This window comes from Lithobates pipiens, unplaced genomic scaffold (assembly GCF_037356315.1).
Source record: "Lithobates pipiens isolate NorthernLeopardFrog02 unplaced genomic scaffold, aLitPip1_a1.2 Scaffold_8, whole genome shotgun sequence".
NCBI classification, from domain to species: domain Eukaryota; kingdom Metazoa; phylum Chordata; class Amphibia; order Anura; family Ranidae; genus Lithobates; species Lithobates pipiens.
Window position 1 is genome coordinate 126060460 of NW_027507903.1, and position 19526 is coordinate 126079985.

General features: G+C 44.9%; 1 protein-coding gene across 6 annotated transcripts in view; it reads left to right on the forward strand.

Moving 5' to 3' along the window:
* The window catches only part of SHANK3 (SH3 and multiple ankyrin repeat domains 3), a 595219-nt gene that overhangs the window by 98374 nt on the left and 477319 nt on the right, over positions 1-19526 (forward strand). For 5 of the 6 annotated variants that reach the window (XM_077474101.1, XM_077474102.1, XM_077474098.1 and 2 more), the window contains exon 3: positions 6245-6664. The exons of the other annotated variant lie outside the window; for it this stretch is intronic. In XM_077474101.1, the coding sequence (XP_077330227.1) occupies positions 6245-6664 (420 nt within the window). The remainder of the gene's footprint in view (positions 1-6244; positions 6665-19526) is intronic. 6 annotated transcript variants of the gene reach the window in all.

Here is a 19526-nt window from a genome sequence, read left to right on the forward strand (position 1 = left end):
ATAAGCCCTCTGGCTTCTCTGAAGATATCTGTGGCCAGCCTTATTTTCACAGCAATTTAGTCTTCTGCAGGGATGAGGTTTGGGCTAGCCACTACCTTGGCTTAGAGGTGAATCCTGTTCTAGATTCACAGTCCTGCCACATATACGTGCAGATTGGCATTAAAGTGGGAGTAAACCCACTGAATTTTTTTTTCCCGACCTGCAAGGGAAAAGGCATAATGAGCTAGTATGCACCGCATACTAGCTCATTATGAAATACTTACCTTAGAACGAGGCCCCGATATCTTCGACGATCCATGCCGAGGGAGCTGACATGTTCCCTCGGCATGTCTTCCGGGTATCGTGGCTCTGCCGCTGTGAGTGGCCGGAGCCGCGATATTGTCACTCCCGCGCATGCACGCGGGAGATTTCTTTCCGGCAAAGTCTGACGTCTGCTGGGCTTTCACCCGAAAATCCCCTGTGTGCATGCGCCGCTGCAGTCAGCGGCGCATTGGGAGGGGAATATCTCCTAAACCATACAGGTTTAGGAGATATTTTTTTACCTACAGGTAAGCCTTATTATAGGCTTACCTGTAGGTAAAAGTAAAAAAAAACAGTATACAACCGCTTTAAAGCTATAATGCATTGCATGGCCTTTGGCCTATGGCCATCAGTCATAAAATGGCCAATATGGGCTCTTTTAATTAAATCAGCACCCTCATTATAAAATTACTATGGACTGCCAGGGTATACTGTCACTGAGGCTGTACATGAAAATAATACTGTTTCAGAACACCAAACACAGCTTTAAGGCATCCACAAAGCATATCGTTTAAAATCCAACTCTGGCCAGCTAAAAAATCCCCTGCAGGAGGATGCGATTGTGCTGTAAAGGTTAATCGCTTATTTAGGTCTGGGAGAACAATAAAATACTTACCTTATCCTCTGCCATTCCCCGCAACTAGATCAGTCCCTGCAGTCTCTTTTCCTTATGCTGTAGAGGTCTAGGATCCTAACGTTATCAAGAACAAAACAGGGCCCATAGCCCTGCATTGGATATGTTCAGGCAACGGTGAACTCTCTACCACCGGAACATGGGGGACCACTGTCTTCTGGAAAAGTGGAGGATCAAGTAAAGCTACACCTGCATGGGCATTGTGCCCCAGTGTGAATAGCAGTGGTGGGATTATGCTGATTCCTGTTGCTGATTTGACACCTGTGAGGGGCTAGCTGCAGCTGATGAGCCCATACACTTTATTGACAGGTTGCTGGTGGCCACACATAGCTGTTCACAGGTGTCAAAACCTTGGCAGGAATCAGCAGATTCGCAATGGGGCATGATGCCTGTGCAAATTTAGTCTATAGTTCACCATACATTATACAATTTTCTTGTCAATTTTTCTTCAGATTTACCAAAACCATGTAATATGAGGTCAAAACTTAACACTTTCAATCTGTATGCAGTCAGGCAGACCATTTCACTACAGAGTTGAAGATAAATCTAAAGGAAATGGAGTAAGAAAACTATGTAAGGCATGGCCAGCTTAAATACAAGTGAACATTCTAATGTGCAAACCAAATGACTATAAATAAAGCTGAGTAGCTGCCAACTTGAAAAGGTGTTCCCACACAGTGATAATTAAATAAAAAATATATATGTGGCGCTCACTCAATGAGCAATAAAATCTTGATAATCTTCAATTGATCATAAAGGGCAAAATACAAAAGTGACAATGCAACAAATGTCCAATAACGTAATCTTCACGCACCATAAGGTGCCACAGTGTTTAAAGTGACAATGCCATATATAATAAAGGTGCCCAATCAAATAACGTTCATAAATGAAAGTGTGTGAAGAAAAATAGAATCCAATAAGACCATATCAAATACAACTTCCACCATACATAGTGCGCCAGTCGTTTGCCCCAGCCTTTCACCTAAGATAAAGACCCCTACAGGTCTAGTTGGTCTTGTATGTAATATGTATCTCCAGGAGCCACGCAATGATAGCCTACTGCTGGGACCTCCAATCAGACAGGAAAGGATCTCCACAGATAACAACCATATCTTTAGATAGGTCCTCACTTCCCTCCATATAACATTTCACATGCAATATAAAGGGATCTCCATGGTGTAGTAGTTCAATAAATTGTTTATTGAAAAAAGCAGTAAACCTACAGTTTAAAATCCAAACAAATGATTTCAAATATAACAGTACTTCCAATCTAGGCCGCGACCGGAAGTGACCTCACCTGGTTCCTCCCTACGTGTTGCGTCACTGATCACGTGGCTTCATCAAGTGTATCAATAGTTTACTGCGTTTTTTAATAAACAATTTATTGAACTACTACACCATGGAGATCTCTTTATGTTGCATGTGAGACGTTATATGGAGGGAAGTGAAGACCTGTCTAAAGATATTGTTGTTATCCATGGAGATCCTTTCCTGTCTGATTGAAGGTCCCAGCAGTAGGATATCATTGCGTGGATCCTAGAGACACATATTACATACAAGCCCAACTTTACCTGTGGGGGTCTTTATCTGAGGCTGGGGCACTAGGGATGGTGGAAGTTGTATATGATCTGGACTTATTGGATTCTATTTTTCTTCACACAGGCACTTTCATTTATGAACTTTATCTGATTGAGCACCTTTATTATATATTGCATTGTCACTTTAAACACTGTGGTACCTTATGGTGCGTGAAGATCAAGTTATTGGACATTTGTTGCTTTGTCACTTTTGTATTTTGCACTTTATGATCAATTGAAGATTATCAAGATTTTATTGCTCGAGTAAGCTCCACAAATATATGGCCAGCTTAAAGAGGAAGTAAACCCTGATGGGTTTACTTCTTATTTGTCTACCTGCAAAGGTAAAGCATAATGGGCTACTATGCACTGCATAGTAGCCCATTATGTGTCACTTACCTGACACAGGAGCCAGCGATGTCACCGTTGTCCCCTGTAGTTCGAAGCATCCATCTTCTTCCGGGTGTCGCTGCTCCGGCCACTCACAGCGCCGGAGCAGCGATGACGTCACTCCCGCACATGCGCACGGGAGCCGCCACTAACGGCATATCGCCGTTAGCAGCGGCATGCTGCTAACTGCGATAGTGCGCCTGCGCACCGCTGTCTACGGCACATGCGCCGTAGACAGCAGTGCCTGTCTTTCAGTAAATATCTCCTAAACGGTGTAGGTTTAGGGGATATTTCTTGGACCTACAGGTAAGCCTTAATCTAGGCTTACCTGTAGGTCAAAGTGGTTTGTAAAGGTTTACAACGACTTTAAAGTGGTTGTAAAGTCAGAAGGTTTCTTATCTTAATGCATTCTATGTATTAAGATAAAAAACCTTTTGTGTGCAGCAGCCCCTTTCAGTCCCCCTAATGCCGCGTACACACGACCAGACTTTCTGGCTGACTAGTTCCGGCGGTCTTCCCAACGGACTTTTCAATGGAGTTACAACGGACTTCCGAACAAACAGACTTAGCCACATATGAACAGACTAAGTTAATTCGAAAGTCCATTCGTTTCGAACGTCATGATGTAGGAAGTTCAATAGCCAATAGCCAATAGCTTCCCTTGCGTCGTATTTGGCCTGTCGGACCAGCATACAGACGAACAGTTTTCCCGATAGGAATTAAGTCCGTCAGACAGATTTGAAACATGTTCTATTTCCAGGCCCGTCGGATTTTTATAACGAAAAATGATTGCATTAGCCCATACATGATCGGATTGTCCGACGGACTAATCCCATCGGACCCAGTCTGCCAGAAAAGTCTGGTCGTGTGTACGCAGCATAATGCTTACCCGAGCTCAGCTTGATCCAGCAATGTTGCAAGAGAGTGTCGGCTGCCCAGGACTCTCCCTCCTCATTGGCTGAGATGGCAGAGCAGTGCCACTGACACTCAGCAAGAGGGAGGGGCCAGGAGCATCGGCGAGGGACTCGAGAAGAGGAGGATCTGGGTTGCTCTGTGCAAAACCACCGTACTGAGCATGTAAGTTAAACATATTTGTTATTTTTAAAGAAAAGGAAAACAGAGACTTTAGAATCACTTTAGGTGGTAGTAAAGTAAAAAAAAAAAAAAAGTTTCAAACTGTAAGGCAATATCATAATGTGTTAGTATGTACTGCATACTAGCATGTTATGAAAGACTAATGCCCCGGAAATTCAGATGGAAAAAGTCCAATCATGTGTAGACCATTCCGACAGACAAAGTGCCACGCATGCTCAGAATACCTAGAGACGAAACCTATTGGCTACTGGCCCGTTTATAGTCCCGACGTACGTGTTTAAAGTCACCTCGTTCGGAACAATCAGAATTTCCGACAACTTTGTGCGACTGTGTGTATGCAACACAAGTTTCGGCCAAAATACGTCAGAAAAAATCTGAAGGATTCTGTGGTCGGAATGTCCGACCGTGTGTACAAGGCATAACTCCCAGCGCTGTCTCTGCTGCAGAGGCTTCCATCTTAATCCAGTCTTCTTTCCGGGTTCGATCTTCTGACTGGCAGAGCCATGATGACGTCACTACTGCGCATGCATGCAGGAATCATGGCCCCAGCACACAGCTCTGAATGAACGCCTGGGTATGCTGTCCCTTCAGAGCGCATGCGCCGGTGACATCAACGGCTGCTGCTCGCTAGAATATCTTTAATATAAGCTTCCCTGTAGGTAAAAATAATAAAACAGAGTTTACTATCACTTTAAGTGAGGTAGTTTCTCCTCTCCCCTAGACAAAATTAGCAATTAACTCTTGCGGTGTGGATGCAGCCTCACTTCAAGGAATCATTTAAAATGTTCCCGGAGTTGGGCTTTAAAAGCATTTGTATATTTTCAATATCCCCATGAAGGTCACATAAAAAGGCCTGCTCCCCACTGGATGGTATTTTTTAACAAATAGTTTTGCATTGGTACCCTATTGCAGCACCCAGCTTCCTCTGCCTTTTCTGACATTAATATGCTTATTAGCCATACAATTGGTCAGAAATGATTAAGATTTGCCCCTGCAGTCTTCAGTGTGATCGCTTCTTAGTTCAGATTCTCAATGAATCCTTGATAAATCAGACCTGGGTAGATTTGCCCATCACTAGTCTCAGGTATTATATATTTAATTTTAATTCTTTTTTTTTTTCTTTTTTAAGAAATGCTGCATTGAGTGCAATCCTTCCTCTGGCCTGATCCGGCATAGTTTAATGATATACAGTGGGGGTGGCTCATCTTCTAGAATCCTTATTTCACCTCTTTGTATTCAGCGAGGTCTCCTTTAGCTGCTTGAATCACATCCCCCCCTCCTTTCATACCTGTTACACACTGACTCCCATAGGGCTGCACACCACACACTGCCTGGCATCATATGGCAATGGCATGCTGAAAAGTCAATGGGGGGACACAGGTGATGCTCTAAACATGGGCTCAGATGAGAAAGAAATGTGCCTCCTGTGTGAAGGCATTTATATTAGACCTGTCATCTGGCAGATGATGTAGCATTAGGGGAGACTACCCATCACCCCATTTGTTGGGGAAACTGCCCATCATCCCATTTGTTGTAGCATTAGGGGACACTGCCCATCACCCCATTTCTAGGGGACACTGTCCATCGCCCCATTTCTAGGGGACACTGTCCATCACCCCATTTTTATGGGACACTGTCCATCATCCCATTTATTATAGCATTAGGGGACACTGTCCATCATCCCATTTCTAGGGGACACTGCCCATCACCCCAGTTGTTGTAGCATTAGGGGGACACTGCCCATCACCCCAGTTGTTGTAGCATTAGGGGGACACTGCCCATCACCCCAGTTGTTGTAGCATTAGGGGGACACTGCCCATCACCCCAGTTGTTGGGGGTCACACCATAATGACATGCTCCCCATTATAATAAGATGTGAGATCATCTTGTACAATCTGTGTGCCATGCATCCCTCTTATAGTGCAGCTCCTGTCGTGTTCCTGGTGTCCCCTGTGCTGTGTGATCTGTGTCCATCCATCCATCCATCCATCTTCCATTGCAGTCCATTGGCTGAGTGCTCCATGCAGTCTTTTCTCTCTCTCGGTGATGGAGCTCCTCTCCTCCCTATTGGATGAAGATGAGTGTGTGCCATGTAGAATGTGATTGTACTATGTATGGTCGGAGGCGATCCCGGGCAGGTGCCCCCCGGTCCCCCCCAGCCTAGTCCCCCATCCATCCATCCATCCCTCATCCCCCCGCAGTGCCCCCCTCTCACCCCCCTCTCTCTCTCTCCTCTTCTCTCTATTAGATGCAGTCTCTCCGCTCCTCCCCCTCTCCTGCTCATGTTGTGTCTCCGGTTCCTGAGCTCCCGGAGCGGACCGGACCCCCCTCACCCAGCCCCCCCCAGGGGCCCCCGAGGGACCTCGGGGCTCCCCGCAAACTCCGATCTCCCGGGGGAGACCCAGGCACCCCGGAGCCAGGAGGAAGATCCCCCCAGACAGCCAGAAGACACCCCGACATCGCAGACTCCCCCGAGCCCCGCATCGCAGACATCTCCAACGGGGAAGACGAAAGGAGCCCCCCATCCTCAACCGACTCCCCCACCGACCCCCCCGGATCCGACACTCACCCCCCCGGTAAGGACGGAGACCCACCCGGCCGGCGGATGGAAGAGACAGCGGGGAACGCGGTGATCATCAGGATCGGAATCCCGGACCTGCAGCAAACGGTGAGCGACCCCCTATATACTCTATATACTCATCTGTATATACTCTGTATACACATCCATATATACTCTATACACTCATCTGTATGAACTCTATATTCTCATCTGTATATACACTCCTCCATATACACTCTATACACCTATCTGTATATACTCTATACACTCATATGTATATACTCTATACACCCCCTATATACTCTATACAACTATCTGTATATACTCTATACACCTATCTGTATATGCTCTATACACCTATCTCTATATACTGTATATACCTATCTATATATACTCTATACACTCATCTGTATATACTCTATAAACCTATCTATATATACTCTATACACCTATCTGTATATCCTGTATACACCATCTATATATACTCTATACACCTATCTATATATACTCTATACACTCATCTGTATATACTGTATACACTCATCTGTATATACTGTATACACCCATTTATATACCTTGTATACACCCGATATATACTTTATACACTTATACTTATATATACTGTATACCCCTGCTATATACTGTATACACTCATCTATATACCTTGTATATACCCACTACCAGGCATTCATCTGTATACACACTGAATATACCTTGTATAGACCCACTACCGGGCAATCATCTATATAACCCTGTATACCTGTATACCTTGTATATACCACTCCATACATTCATCACTATAACCTGTATACACCGGTCCAGGCATTCATCTATATACACCAACCTGTGCATGTCTATATCTCATCCCTAAACCTTATATGTGCCTGGACATCCCTACTACCCTACTATGGGGGAACACAGTGTATACTGGGCACACACCAGACTTGGACATCACTCCCTACTCTGGATTACTATGGACCATACTGTCTATACACTACAGGGGGGGGGGGGGGGCGCATTCCATACATGATCAGGACATGCCACACCGGGGTACACACAATGTACACCTGTCCTAGGAGCATGGATCATCTTCTGTACCTTCACATGTGTCATTCCAGCCATAATATACAGTATATATACAGTATATATACAGTATCTATCTATCTATCTATCTATCTATCTATCTATCTATCTATCCATTTATCCATTCTTTCTTCGAATGATCTACCTATCCTTCAATTTATCTTCCTTCCTTCCTTCCCTCCATCCATTATGCATCCATCCACCCATTATTCAAATAATCTATCTATCTATCTATCTATCTATCTATCTATCTATCTATCTATCTTTCTATCTATCTATCCATCCATATAGCCTTCCATCCATCCATGATCCATCCATCTATCCATTCATCATTCAATGACCTATCTATCTATCTATCTATCTATCTTTCTATCTATCTATCTATCTATCTATCTATCTATCTATCTATCTATCTATCTATCTATCTATCTATCTATCTATCTATCTCTCTGATTGCTCTCTCTCTAATGCACCAATGATATGTCTGATCTCTCCTGGTATATGAAATACCTGTGCTGTCTGGTATGAGCTCCTCCATCTGTAGGCTCCATGTCTCAGTGTATAAATATATGTTGGAAGATATGAATATATTGGAGATTTTTGCCCACATTGATTAGCTTATATTGTACATTTCTGTGGCCCATGTTCCCATGTATCCCATGCCATCTCATGTTGGTTGGGACAGCTATGGCTAGCATGGCATGACTACAGAGGATGGGTGATTCTGTGCTGTGCATTTGCAGTGCCCGTCCTCATAGAATGACAAGTGCAGTAGTTAGCAGCAGCTGGCCAAGTTGTGTAGTAGACAGGATTGCTTTGCCAAGAAAGGGAATAGTGCAGTAGACGCCAGATCAGGATGGATCTTATATGTAACGGGAGGATATGTATGGACACTATGCTGTGTGCCTTCGGATGGGGTGTATATTGCACATGTGTAGAGGGGAAGCCTATCTACATTAGTGGAGAAATGCAATGCTGGAGATGACAGTGCATTGCCAGCAGGCTGAGGACTGTGATTAACTGGGGTCCTTGCATAAGATTGCAGTGCCTGAACACTGCATAGCTTCCTTCGGAGCTTAAATCCAATACATTTCAATGTATTGGATTTAAGATTATGCTTGTACCAGATCTTTGTTACAGTATAACGTACCAAATCATTGTTACAGCATTGTTACAGTATAATAATTTCAGTGTGACATGTCAGGTGGCCTTGGGTTATGTCTCTTTAGAAAGCACTGCTTGACTCTGAAACTCTGTCTTGCCATGGCACTACTTGCTCATGTTTCTATAGGTGGCACTGCTCCATCATGGAACTATACAGCAGTCCTTCCATACGAGCCCCTCACAGTGACTCACCACGCGTGGTGTCATAAGGCAGCGGTGGTACAGCATCATGTTAGTAGTGGCAATGGCACTACTCATATTGAATGTGGCAGTTGTGAGAGCCAATAAATACACAAGGATTTGAGCTCATACAAGTGATCTTCACTAAGGTTTACAGCAGAGCCTGGGATCAGGCTTGACAATTACAAGGATGGTAGATATCTTGGAATGGTGCAATTGTAGCAGAACCAGAGAATAATTCATAATGCAGTAAATCTGTAGGTAAGTACTATGTCACAACATGCCGCCTTGTAAAAAGTGGATTTTGCAAAAGCATTTGATACAGTCCTCCACAAACACCTAATCTACAAGCTGAGGTCTGTAGGCATGGACCATAGGATTGGATACCTGGATAGAAAATGGCTACGGGGCATGTCCAAAGGGTTGTGATAAATAATATATACTCAGAATGGTCTAGAGGGCTCTGTCCTGGGATCAGTTCTGTTTATTTTATTTTATAAATGACATGGGATGGGATTAATAGCTCAATCTCAGTGTTTGTTGACAACACAAAAATATATAGAGCAATAACAACACAGCATGATATAGAAAGTTTACTAAATAAAGTAATTGAGTGGACTACTACATGGCAAATTAAAGTGGTTGTATAGTAAATTTTTTTACTTTTACCTACAGGAAAGCCTATAATAAGGCTTACCTGTAGGTAAAAAAAATATCTCCTAAACCTCTACGGTTTAGGAGATATTCCCCTCGCTATGCGCCGCTGACTGCAGCGGCGCATGCGCACAAGGGGATTCTCGGCTGAAAGCCTGGCAGTCGCCGGACCCTGCGGGATGAAATCTTCCACAGCGCCGGAGCCGCGATACCCGGAAGAAACGCAGAGGGAGCATGTCAGCTCCCTCGGCGTGGATCGGGCCAGATGTCGAGGCCTCGTTCTAAGGTAAGTATTTCATAATGAGCTAATATGCGGTGCATACTAGCTCATTATGCCTTTTCCTTTGCAGGCGGCAAAAAAAATAACACATTAGCGGGTATACAACTGCTTTAAGTTTAATACTGGTAAATATAAGGTAATGCACTTGGGGGGTAAAAATATAAACTCAAGTTACTCATTAGAGGGAGAACCCCTTGGGGATTCCAGGATGGAGAAGGATCTAGGGGCCCTAGTAGAAGATAAACTGAGCATTAGCATGCAGTGTGAAGCTGCAGCTTCCAAAGACATCAGAATATTAGCACGCAACAAAAAGGGAATTTACTCCAGAGATAAAACAATTATTCTGACACTTTATAAAACTCTGGTTCGGCCCCATTTGGAGTATTCTGTCCAATTTGTGGTCACCAATCCTCTGAAAGGATGTGCCAGAGCTAGAGAGAGTGCAGAGAAGGGCAGGTAAATTAATATGGGGACTGGAGGACCTTAATTATGAGGAACGACTACAAGCACTTAATTTATTCTCGGTGGAGAAGAGACGCTCGACAGAGGATATGATAGCGATATACAAATATCTCAATGGCGATCCCAGAATAAGTATGAAACCTTTCAGTCTCAGGGAGTGTAAGCCCACGTACACACGGTCGGAAATTTTGCCAACCAAATCCGTCTGATTTTTAGCCCGTCGGATTTAGTCTGACCGATTGTGTCCGAAACTGTTGCATACACACGGTCGGGCCAAGTTGGCGAAAAATCCGATCTTTCAGAACGTGATGACGTAATTTCGTTAGGATGGGACTACATTCAGGCTAGTAGCCAATAGCTTTGATATAGGAATTTGATCTGAGCATGCGTGGCACTTGGTCCGATCAAAATGCTCTACACATGATTGGATTAGGTCTGTCTGGCCCAGTTGGTCGGGAAATCTTTCCAACATGTTGGAAAATTGGGTCGGACGGAGATTCGGACGGAATCAGTCCAATGCATACCACACACAGTCAGATTATCTGACGACATGGTCCGATAAGACTCAGTCCCACAGATTCTCCGACCGTGTGTACAAGGGCTAAGAGGTCACGGGACACCACGATGAGACTGGATGAGAAGCGGTTTAACCTTAAGCTGCGCAGGGAGTTTTTCACAGTCAGGGCGGTAAGGATGTGGAACTCTCTTCCACAATTGGTGGTGTCGGCAGGAAGTATGGATCGTTTTAAAAGACTCTTGGACATGCATCTTAATGTAAACAATTTAAGGGGATATGGAAAATGATTTTTCTACACACACCTACACAGGGTTGAACTGGATGGACTATTTAACCTTACCAACTATGTTACTATGTTGCTATGTCCTGTTTTCACCACACAGCACATCAGTGTGTAGGATTCCAGGAAAATTGTCTTGTCTATGTGTTAGGGTTGTGTTGAGCAAAACTGCCTGGCACAGCCCAATGTACAGTATATGGTGTAAATGGGCCCAAAAATAACTCAAATACCTGCTATGGCTGTTCAAAATGTGGCACCTTGCCATGTCACTTGAGGATGCCACATTGTGATATCTGCACAGAGACTTATCTAAAAACTCAATTTGTCGGATGAGGCCAGTGGAGGAATGGTGAGTGCTCTGGCCTGGTGCATCATGCAAGTGGCACTGTGTGCTGTACCCACAGGGGTCCTCTTTCTCCTTCTCAAGTTGCTGCAGAAAGTCTACAAAGAGGATCAAGGCAACCCCTTTTATTTATTGCAAGTTTTTATATAGACCCGAAATTTACTAATACGCTAAGCAGTCACTTCAAGGGGAACTAAACCCATTGATTTAACAGTTTCAATAAACACTCATTCCCAACACGTGCCAGTAATGTAACTGTCGCATTGCCTGTGTTCTCAAGCAAACTGTTAAACAATCAAATGTCTGGTGTCATAACTGATAACACGGGCAGCATCTGGCAGTTGAAGATCAAACAGAGGCTATGATGGCAGCTTCCTTAGCTGAAAACGATAGGAGCATACCTCCCAACTTTTTATGATGGGAACGAGGGACACCTATTAGCTAAAGTATGTACGCATTGGACACACCCCCTGCCACGCCCACTTAAAGGACAATTAACAAATTATTAGCGTTTTTTTTTTAATTACCATTACTTTTCCTTTATGTTGGCTTTTGTTTTTTTTATATACAACCCTAAAATGCACTAAAATGCAACTCTAAAATGCATGAGGGACAAATGAGGAGGAAAGGGGGACATCGCTCCAAATCAGGGACAGTCCCTCGAAATCAGGGACAGATGAGAGCTATGTAGGAGGGTTTAGATCTGCCTTCAGTTCTTGGCTTCAAGGAGCTTTCAATTTAAAGAGGTACCCCCCCCCCCAGCAAAAAAAAAAAAAGAGAAAAGTCAGCAGCTTACCTGTCCTGGAATCCAGCGATGTCGGGACCCCAGCCGATGTTTCGATCGGCTCTCAGGTGCTGCTGCCGCTATTCGTACTTAGGAAACCCGGCAGTAAAGTCTTGCGGCTTCTAGAGCTGCACGATTAATCCTTAAAATACCGCAATCTCAATTCACCCCTCCCTTACGATCTGTTCTGCTGAGAGTAGGCGATTCTTTCATATAAACAAGTGGAGAGATTATCTGCTCACTCAGCTGTCAATAGAAAGCATCCAGGGCAATCTGCTAAGTGTCGAACTTGAAACATTGTAACTAACGCTTACTTCTTATGCCCCGTACACACGACCAGACTTTTCAACATCAAAAGTCTGACGGAATGATTCCGGCAGACTATTCGATCGTGTGTGGGCTGCAACGGACTTTTGATTCACAAAAGTCTGACAGACTTTAGAAATGGAACATGCTTCAAATTTTTCCGCCAGAACTCTGCCGGACCCAGAAATCCGCTCGTGTGTGTGCTAGTCTGACGGACTAAAACCGACGCTAGGGCAGCTATTGGCTACTGGCTATGAACTTCCTTATTCTAGTCCAGTCATACATCATCACGTTCGAATCCGTTGGACTTTGGTGTGATTGTGTGTCCGTTCATTCGGAAAGTCCGTCAGAACTCTGTCAGAACTCCGTCGAAAGTCTGCCGGACTTAAGTCCTGTCGTGTGTACGCGGCATTAGATCAAAGGGAAAGAACTTCTTGTGTAAACAAATAATCTGGGCAGTCTGCCAAGTGGAAGTTTAAACACTTAAAATCTAAAAAATTTCTGACACTTCTTTCTTAAAGTGGTTGTAAACCCTTACAACACACTTTGACTTACAGGTAAGCCTAGAATAAGGCTTACCTGTAGGTCCAAGAAATATCTCCTAAACCTATACGGTTTAGGAGATATTTGCCCGAAGACAGGCACCGCTGCCTACGGCGCATGCGCCGTAGACAGCGTAGCGCAGGCGCACTGAGCGCGGCATCTTCAACGATGGAGATGCCGCGCGTAATAAAAAAAAATGAAACTGTAAAGTTAGCACAATTTCTTTTGTTTTTATGTGAAAGATGATACGCCGCTAGAATCGTGATCTATCTTCTAAGCAAAAAAAAAAACGTGATTCTCATTTTAACCAGAATCGTGCAGCTCTAGCGGCTTCACAGTTGGTTCCCTACTGTGTATGCCTGAAGTGCGCTGCGTTTTCTGAATGGACCCATTGAGGCGGAAGAAGGAAGGGGGCCGAACTTTCAAGTGATTGTGCCACGGCATGATCTCCCGGAAGTGGGGACAGGTACCTGTCAAAAACAGACGCCAAATGTGGCATCGGAGGGGGAGGAGTCAGATAAGCGGAGATTCCACTTTTGGGTGGAACTCCTCTTTAAAGTCCCTATCTTGCATACTAGGTTCAATTTAGACTGGAACCAATTAACATATCTCTTCAGAGTTTTAGCAGTGCTGAACTCCTATTTATCCTGTAACACTGCTTTGACAAGCTGAGTGGTTGCCTGGCAACCAACAATGCCTCAGACTGTTCATAAGGTGTAGACATAAGAGAGGAGGTGACGATTCTCAGCATGCTGTGCTTGATCAGGGCTCCAGCCTTCTCCAGTTATGTAGACTTAAAGTGGAAATATACGCACCTTGGCTCCAGCAACGCGGCATCCCCAAGCTCCCCATTTAGCTGCTGACATCTTCAGTCGGCTTGCTTCTGGGTCTCGATTGCCAGCCGCTTTCATTAGCTGGATGGGAATGACGTCAGATCTGGCATTGCTGAATTTGTAAAGTGAGCTGCGTGTGCACGACTCAGTGTACATAGGACGGACAGGCAGGTAAGTAACTTTAAGGCCTCATGCACACTGGACATTTTTACAGCAACTGTTTTTGACTTCCGCCATTTTTTTTGCAGCCAGTAAACTCCCCAGCATATTATCTTATGTGTCCATAGGCTTTTGTCAGCATTTTTTGGCAGGGGAGTGGGCTTTTCAGCTGTAAAAACTCTCTGATTCTGAAAAACCCAGATATTCGGCATTTATGAGCATTTTTCAGCCATACGTTTTTGTGGCAGTATAGTTTTGCTAAAAAACACCAATGCCAAAATGCTGCAAAACGTGGCAAAACTCACTTTGTTAACGTGGCATTCTGCAGCTAAAGCTACTGATGTTTTTGTAATGTCCATTGTGCATGACACCTAATGCAGAAGAGATAAAACATGTCTCATCTTCATTAAAATTCCTGCCTGTTTGCCCATTTTTAATTGTGGCCTAAAGTTCCACTTTAAGCCCTGGTTCACACTGGAGCATTTTGGCAAATCGCATGTTAAATCAGCGGCAAATGCCGTCAATAGCACCGCCCCAATTGGTGCGACACCGCATCTGCGGCGCTGCACCAATTTCAAAAAGTCGTTTTCTGTACTACTTTCTGCGATTTCAGGCTGCGATTTACATTGACATCTGTGCAGAAATTTGCACAGATGTCTCTGAAATTGCAGCCGAAATCGGGACTGACATGCGGGAGTGAAATTGTGCGAGTTCAGCTTAACTCGCGCGGCTTCATTCCCACAGCTCAATGTGAACCTGGGCTAAAGCAACACAAAACCCATCAATTTAACTGATTCCCAAAACAAGTTATGCCTTAAAGCAGTGGTTCTTAACCCTGTCCTCAAGTACCCCTAAAACCGGCCGTGTGTATGCAGCATTACAGTAGAATCATAAGTCCCACATCAATAAAGATGTGATGATGACCACAGGTCTTGCCTTTAGCTATGTTGCACTTATGGACGAAACTTGTGTGGTACTGGAAAGTGTTTTGAGCCTAAATCCAGTATCCTCTGCTGTAGCCTGCATATGCTGGCACCCTTCCATAGAGATGAAAGAAAGGCCTATCTCCCTATGTACTCAAACTCTATAAACAGTTTTGAGGACCTTACTGTAATTAAGGAGCTCATCACAGGTCCCCCTTTGGGACATATACCAATACTTGTTACCTAATGCTATAGATGACAGATGGTAACTACACATTTTAGAGCTGTTATTTCTATTCACATGCTGTGATTTTTTTTTTTTTAGGACAATACACCCTGTAGAAAGCTATAGTATTCAGAATATAGTTTATGTTGGTCGATGTTGTGAAAGATTCTGATTGGTTGCTGTGGGTTACATCTCATGCATTACTTTTCCCAATTTCCGGGCAGCAGTGACACTATGGTTAGTGTCACTCCACTGTGGTGCTGTAATACCCCCATTATATTTTAAATAGAGGTTTATCACCTTGATACCCTAGATCAGATCAAAACGATTTGCTATAAAACTGGATGGTGGTGCTTCATTCCAAATAATAGTACATATTAATGTGTAAGTCCATAGAGTGGGAAAACTTACAGTACATCATTTTTTTATTGCAGTGACAGTCCTAGTGCCTGGAAATTGAAGTGAAATTGTTCACTGAAGCCTCTTTAAAAACCAGCACTTCTGGGACTGTCAATCTTCTGTTTCCTCCCCCTGAGACTAGGACTGTCAACATAGATGTGCGCAGCCTGTTGCATTAGGGTGTGTACCCCAAAACTCAAACATACATGCTTTTCTCTGCAGCCTCAATTGCACTGGGCAGTGAATGAACGGGATAGTGCTCTGTACTGAACGGCTTCCTGTTCATTCACAAACTGAAGCATAGTAAAAACAGTTTACTATACTTCAGTTATGAATGAACACAGTGAGTGAGTGTGTTCACTGTGTTCATTTAGAAAAAAAGGGGCCAGTAAATAACATATTTTCTAGCCCCTTCCTCCACTCTCCATTCTGAAACGTCCTCCACATCAGCCAGGGTGAAGAGAGGAGGGAAGCCAGCAGCACAAGGGGGGTGCAACATAAGGGAAAGCCCAGGCAATAGGGGGAATTAGCACCTGTTTAGGATGTGCCCAGGCACTTCTGGCACACCCCATGCGCACGCCTATAACAATCTCCCCTTCAGGCCAGGACTGTCAATCTTCTATTTCCTCCCACTTAGGCCAGGACTGTCAATATTCTGTTTCCTCCCCCTTAGGCCAGGCCTGTCAATCTTCTGTTTCCTCCCCCTTAGGCCAGGACTGTCAATCTTCTGTTTCCTCCCCCCTAAGGCCAGGACTGTCAATATTCTGTTTCCCTCCCCCTTAGGCGAGGACTGTCAATCTTCTGTTTCCTCCCCCCTTAGGCCAGGACTGTCAATCTTCTGTTTCCCTCCCCCTAAGGCCAGGACTGTCAATCTTCTGTTTCCCTCTCCCTTAGGCCAGGACTGTCAGTCTTCTTTTTTCCTCCCCCTTAGGCCAGGACTGTCCATCTTCTGTTTCCCTCCCCTTAGGTCAGGACTGTCAACCTTCTGTTTCCCTCCCCCTTAGGCCAGGATGGTCAATCTTCTGTTTCCTCCCCCCCAGGCCAGGACTGTCCATCTTCTGTTTCCCTCCACCTCAGGCCAGGACTGTCCATCTTCTGTTCCCCCCCCCCCTCTGGCCAGGACTGTCAATCTTCTGTCCCCCCCCCCCCCTAAGGCCAGGACTGTCACTATTCTGTTTCCCTCCCCTTAGACCAGGACTGTCAATCTTCTGTTTCCTCCCCCCTTAGACCAGGACTGTCAATCTTCTGTTTCTTCCCCCCCCTAGGCCAGGACTGTCAATCTTTTGTTTCCTCCCTCTCAGGCCAGGACTGTCAATCTTCTGTTTCCTCGCCCCCCAGGCCAGGACTGTCAATCTTTTGTTTCCTCCCTTTCAGGCCAGGACTGTCCATCTTCTGTTCCCCTCCCCCTTAAGCCAGGACTGTCAATCTTCTGTTTCCCTCCCCCTTAGGCCAGGACTGTCAATCTTCTGTTTTCCTCCCCCTTAGGCCAGGATGGTCAATCTTCTGTTTCCTCCCCCTTAGGCCAGGACTGTCCATCTTCTGTTTCCCTCCCCTTTAGGCCAGGACTGTCCATCTTCTGTTTCCTCCCCCTCAGGGCAGGACTGACAATCTTCTGTTTTCTCCCTTAAGCGAGGACTGTCAATCTTCTTTTTCCTAACCCTCAGGCCAGGACTATCAATCTTCTGTTTCCCTCCCCCCCCCCTAAGGCCAGGACTGTCAATATTCTGTTTCCCTCCCCTTTAGACCAGGACTGTCAATCTTCTGTTTCCTCCCCCCCTTAGACCAGGACTGTCAATCTTCTGTTTCTTCCCCCCCCAGACCAGGACTGTCAATCTTTTGTTTCCTCCCCCTCAGGCCAGGACTGTCAATCTTCTGTTTCTCCCCCCCCCCCCCCCAGGCCAGGACTGTCAATCTTTTGTTTCCTCCCCCTCAGGCCAGGACTGTCCATCTTCTGTTTCCCTCCCCCTTAAGCCAGGACTGTCAATCTTCTGTTTCCCTCCCCCTTAGGCCAGGACTGTCAATCTTCTGTTTCCCTCCCCCTTAGGCCAGGACGGTCACTCTTCTGTTTTCTCCCCCTTATGCCAGGACTGTCAATCTTCTGTTTCCCTCCCCTTTAGGCCAGGACTGTCCATCTTCTGTTTCCTCCCCCTCAGGGCAGGACTGCCAATCTTCTGTTTTCTCCCTTAGGTGAGGACTGTCAATCTTCTTTTTCCTAACCCTCAGGCCAGGACTATCAATCTTCTGTTTCCCTCCTCCTCAGGCCAAGACTGTCAATCTTCTGTTCCCCTCCCCTCCGCCTCCCCTTAGGCCAGGACCGTCAATCTCCTGTTTCCTCCCCCCTTAGGCTAGGACTGTCAATCTCCTGTTTCCTCCCCCCTTAGGCTAGGACTGTCAATCTCCTGTTTCCTCCCCCCTCAGGCCAGGACTGTCCATCTTCTGTTCCCCCCCTCCCTTAGGCCAGGACTGTCAGTCTTTTGTTTCCCTCCCCCATAGGCCAGGACTCTCAATCCTCTGTTCTCTCCCCTCAGTGTTTTCTGCTGCTGGTTTCTCACTGCAGAAGACGGGAATGACAAAGGGTTTGTCTGGAGGAACCACAGAGCACTGTGGGTAGAGCAAGTGAGATTGACACTTCAGGAAGTGTCAGTCTCTGCAGGTGATCAGTCTTGATCAGAGCAGCAGTCAGTGGCACGTGGAGCAGGAGTGAAAAGTATTTTATTTATGGGTATAGCTTTAAATATATTCACCTTTTCTTGGAAAATAGTCTGTGCAGTAAAGGGATAATAGATAGATAGTAGATATTAAAAACCGTAAGTGTTCGTGTCCTAGCAACAAGGCGGGAAGTGAGTGTTCCTGATTAGGAGTTTTTTTTTATCCAGGCTTCTGAGGAGACCCAAATGGCCTATAGGTAAAACAATAAAACGAATGATCATTTTATAAAACCATACAGTTTTTTAATATCTACATGGGCCCTTTGTCTGCATAGGCTGATTCTGAAAAGGTGGATTTAGGCTTTAATTATACATTCAGTTCAGAGGCAGAGTTGCTATAATACACACATGTGCTGAACCTCGCAGCACTCATGTCATAACTCCAGCACTGCCTGAAATGAAGTTACACAAGGGACATTGAGGCGACTGGTCACCCTGTGTCCTTACAGCAGGCAGAGGTGACTGGTCTTCTCCACAGGAAATGCTTGGCTCCCATTGTCTGATTGTATATTTACAATAATGATTCCAGAAGGACACATGAGATGTATAATACAAGGGCACCAGGTTTAAAGATAAGAAATTCACTGCATTAGTATGAAATTCATTTTATTTGCTGAAGGTGAGCTTTAATGTTCCAGTGAAAGGCCACTTTAAAGCAGAACTAAACTCATCGATTGAACTGTTCTTCATAGCAGTTACGTTCAAGGCATGCCATGAATGATAACTGTCACAGTTAAACAGTATAGTATATAGCAGGCTTTCTCAACCTTTTAACCCTAGAGGAACCACAGAAATTATTTTCAGGTCTTGAGGAACCCCAGAAATAATTTTCAGGTCTCGAGGAACCCTTACTAAAACCAATTCATTAGGGGGTCAATAGGAACCATGATCCTTATACTGGTGGTCCATAGGAAGAATGTTCCCCTTAAAGTGGTGCTCAGAATGCCATCTTTAAAGACAGCTAAAAATATATTTTATGTCATGCTGCTGGCTTTGCTAAGTGATGTTGAACCTTGAACTTTGTAGGCACCATCAAAAAGGTGGTTCATCAGCCACAGCTCAAGGAACCCCTAGAAATCTCTGGAGGAACCCCAGAGTTCCACAGAACCCTGGTTGAGAATGGCTG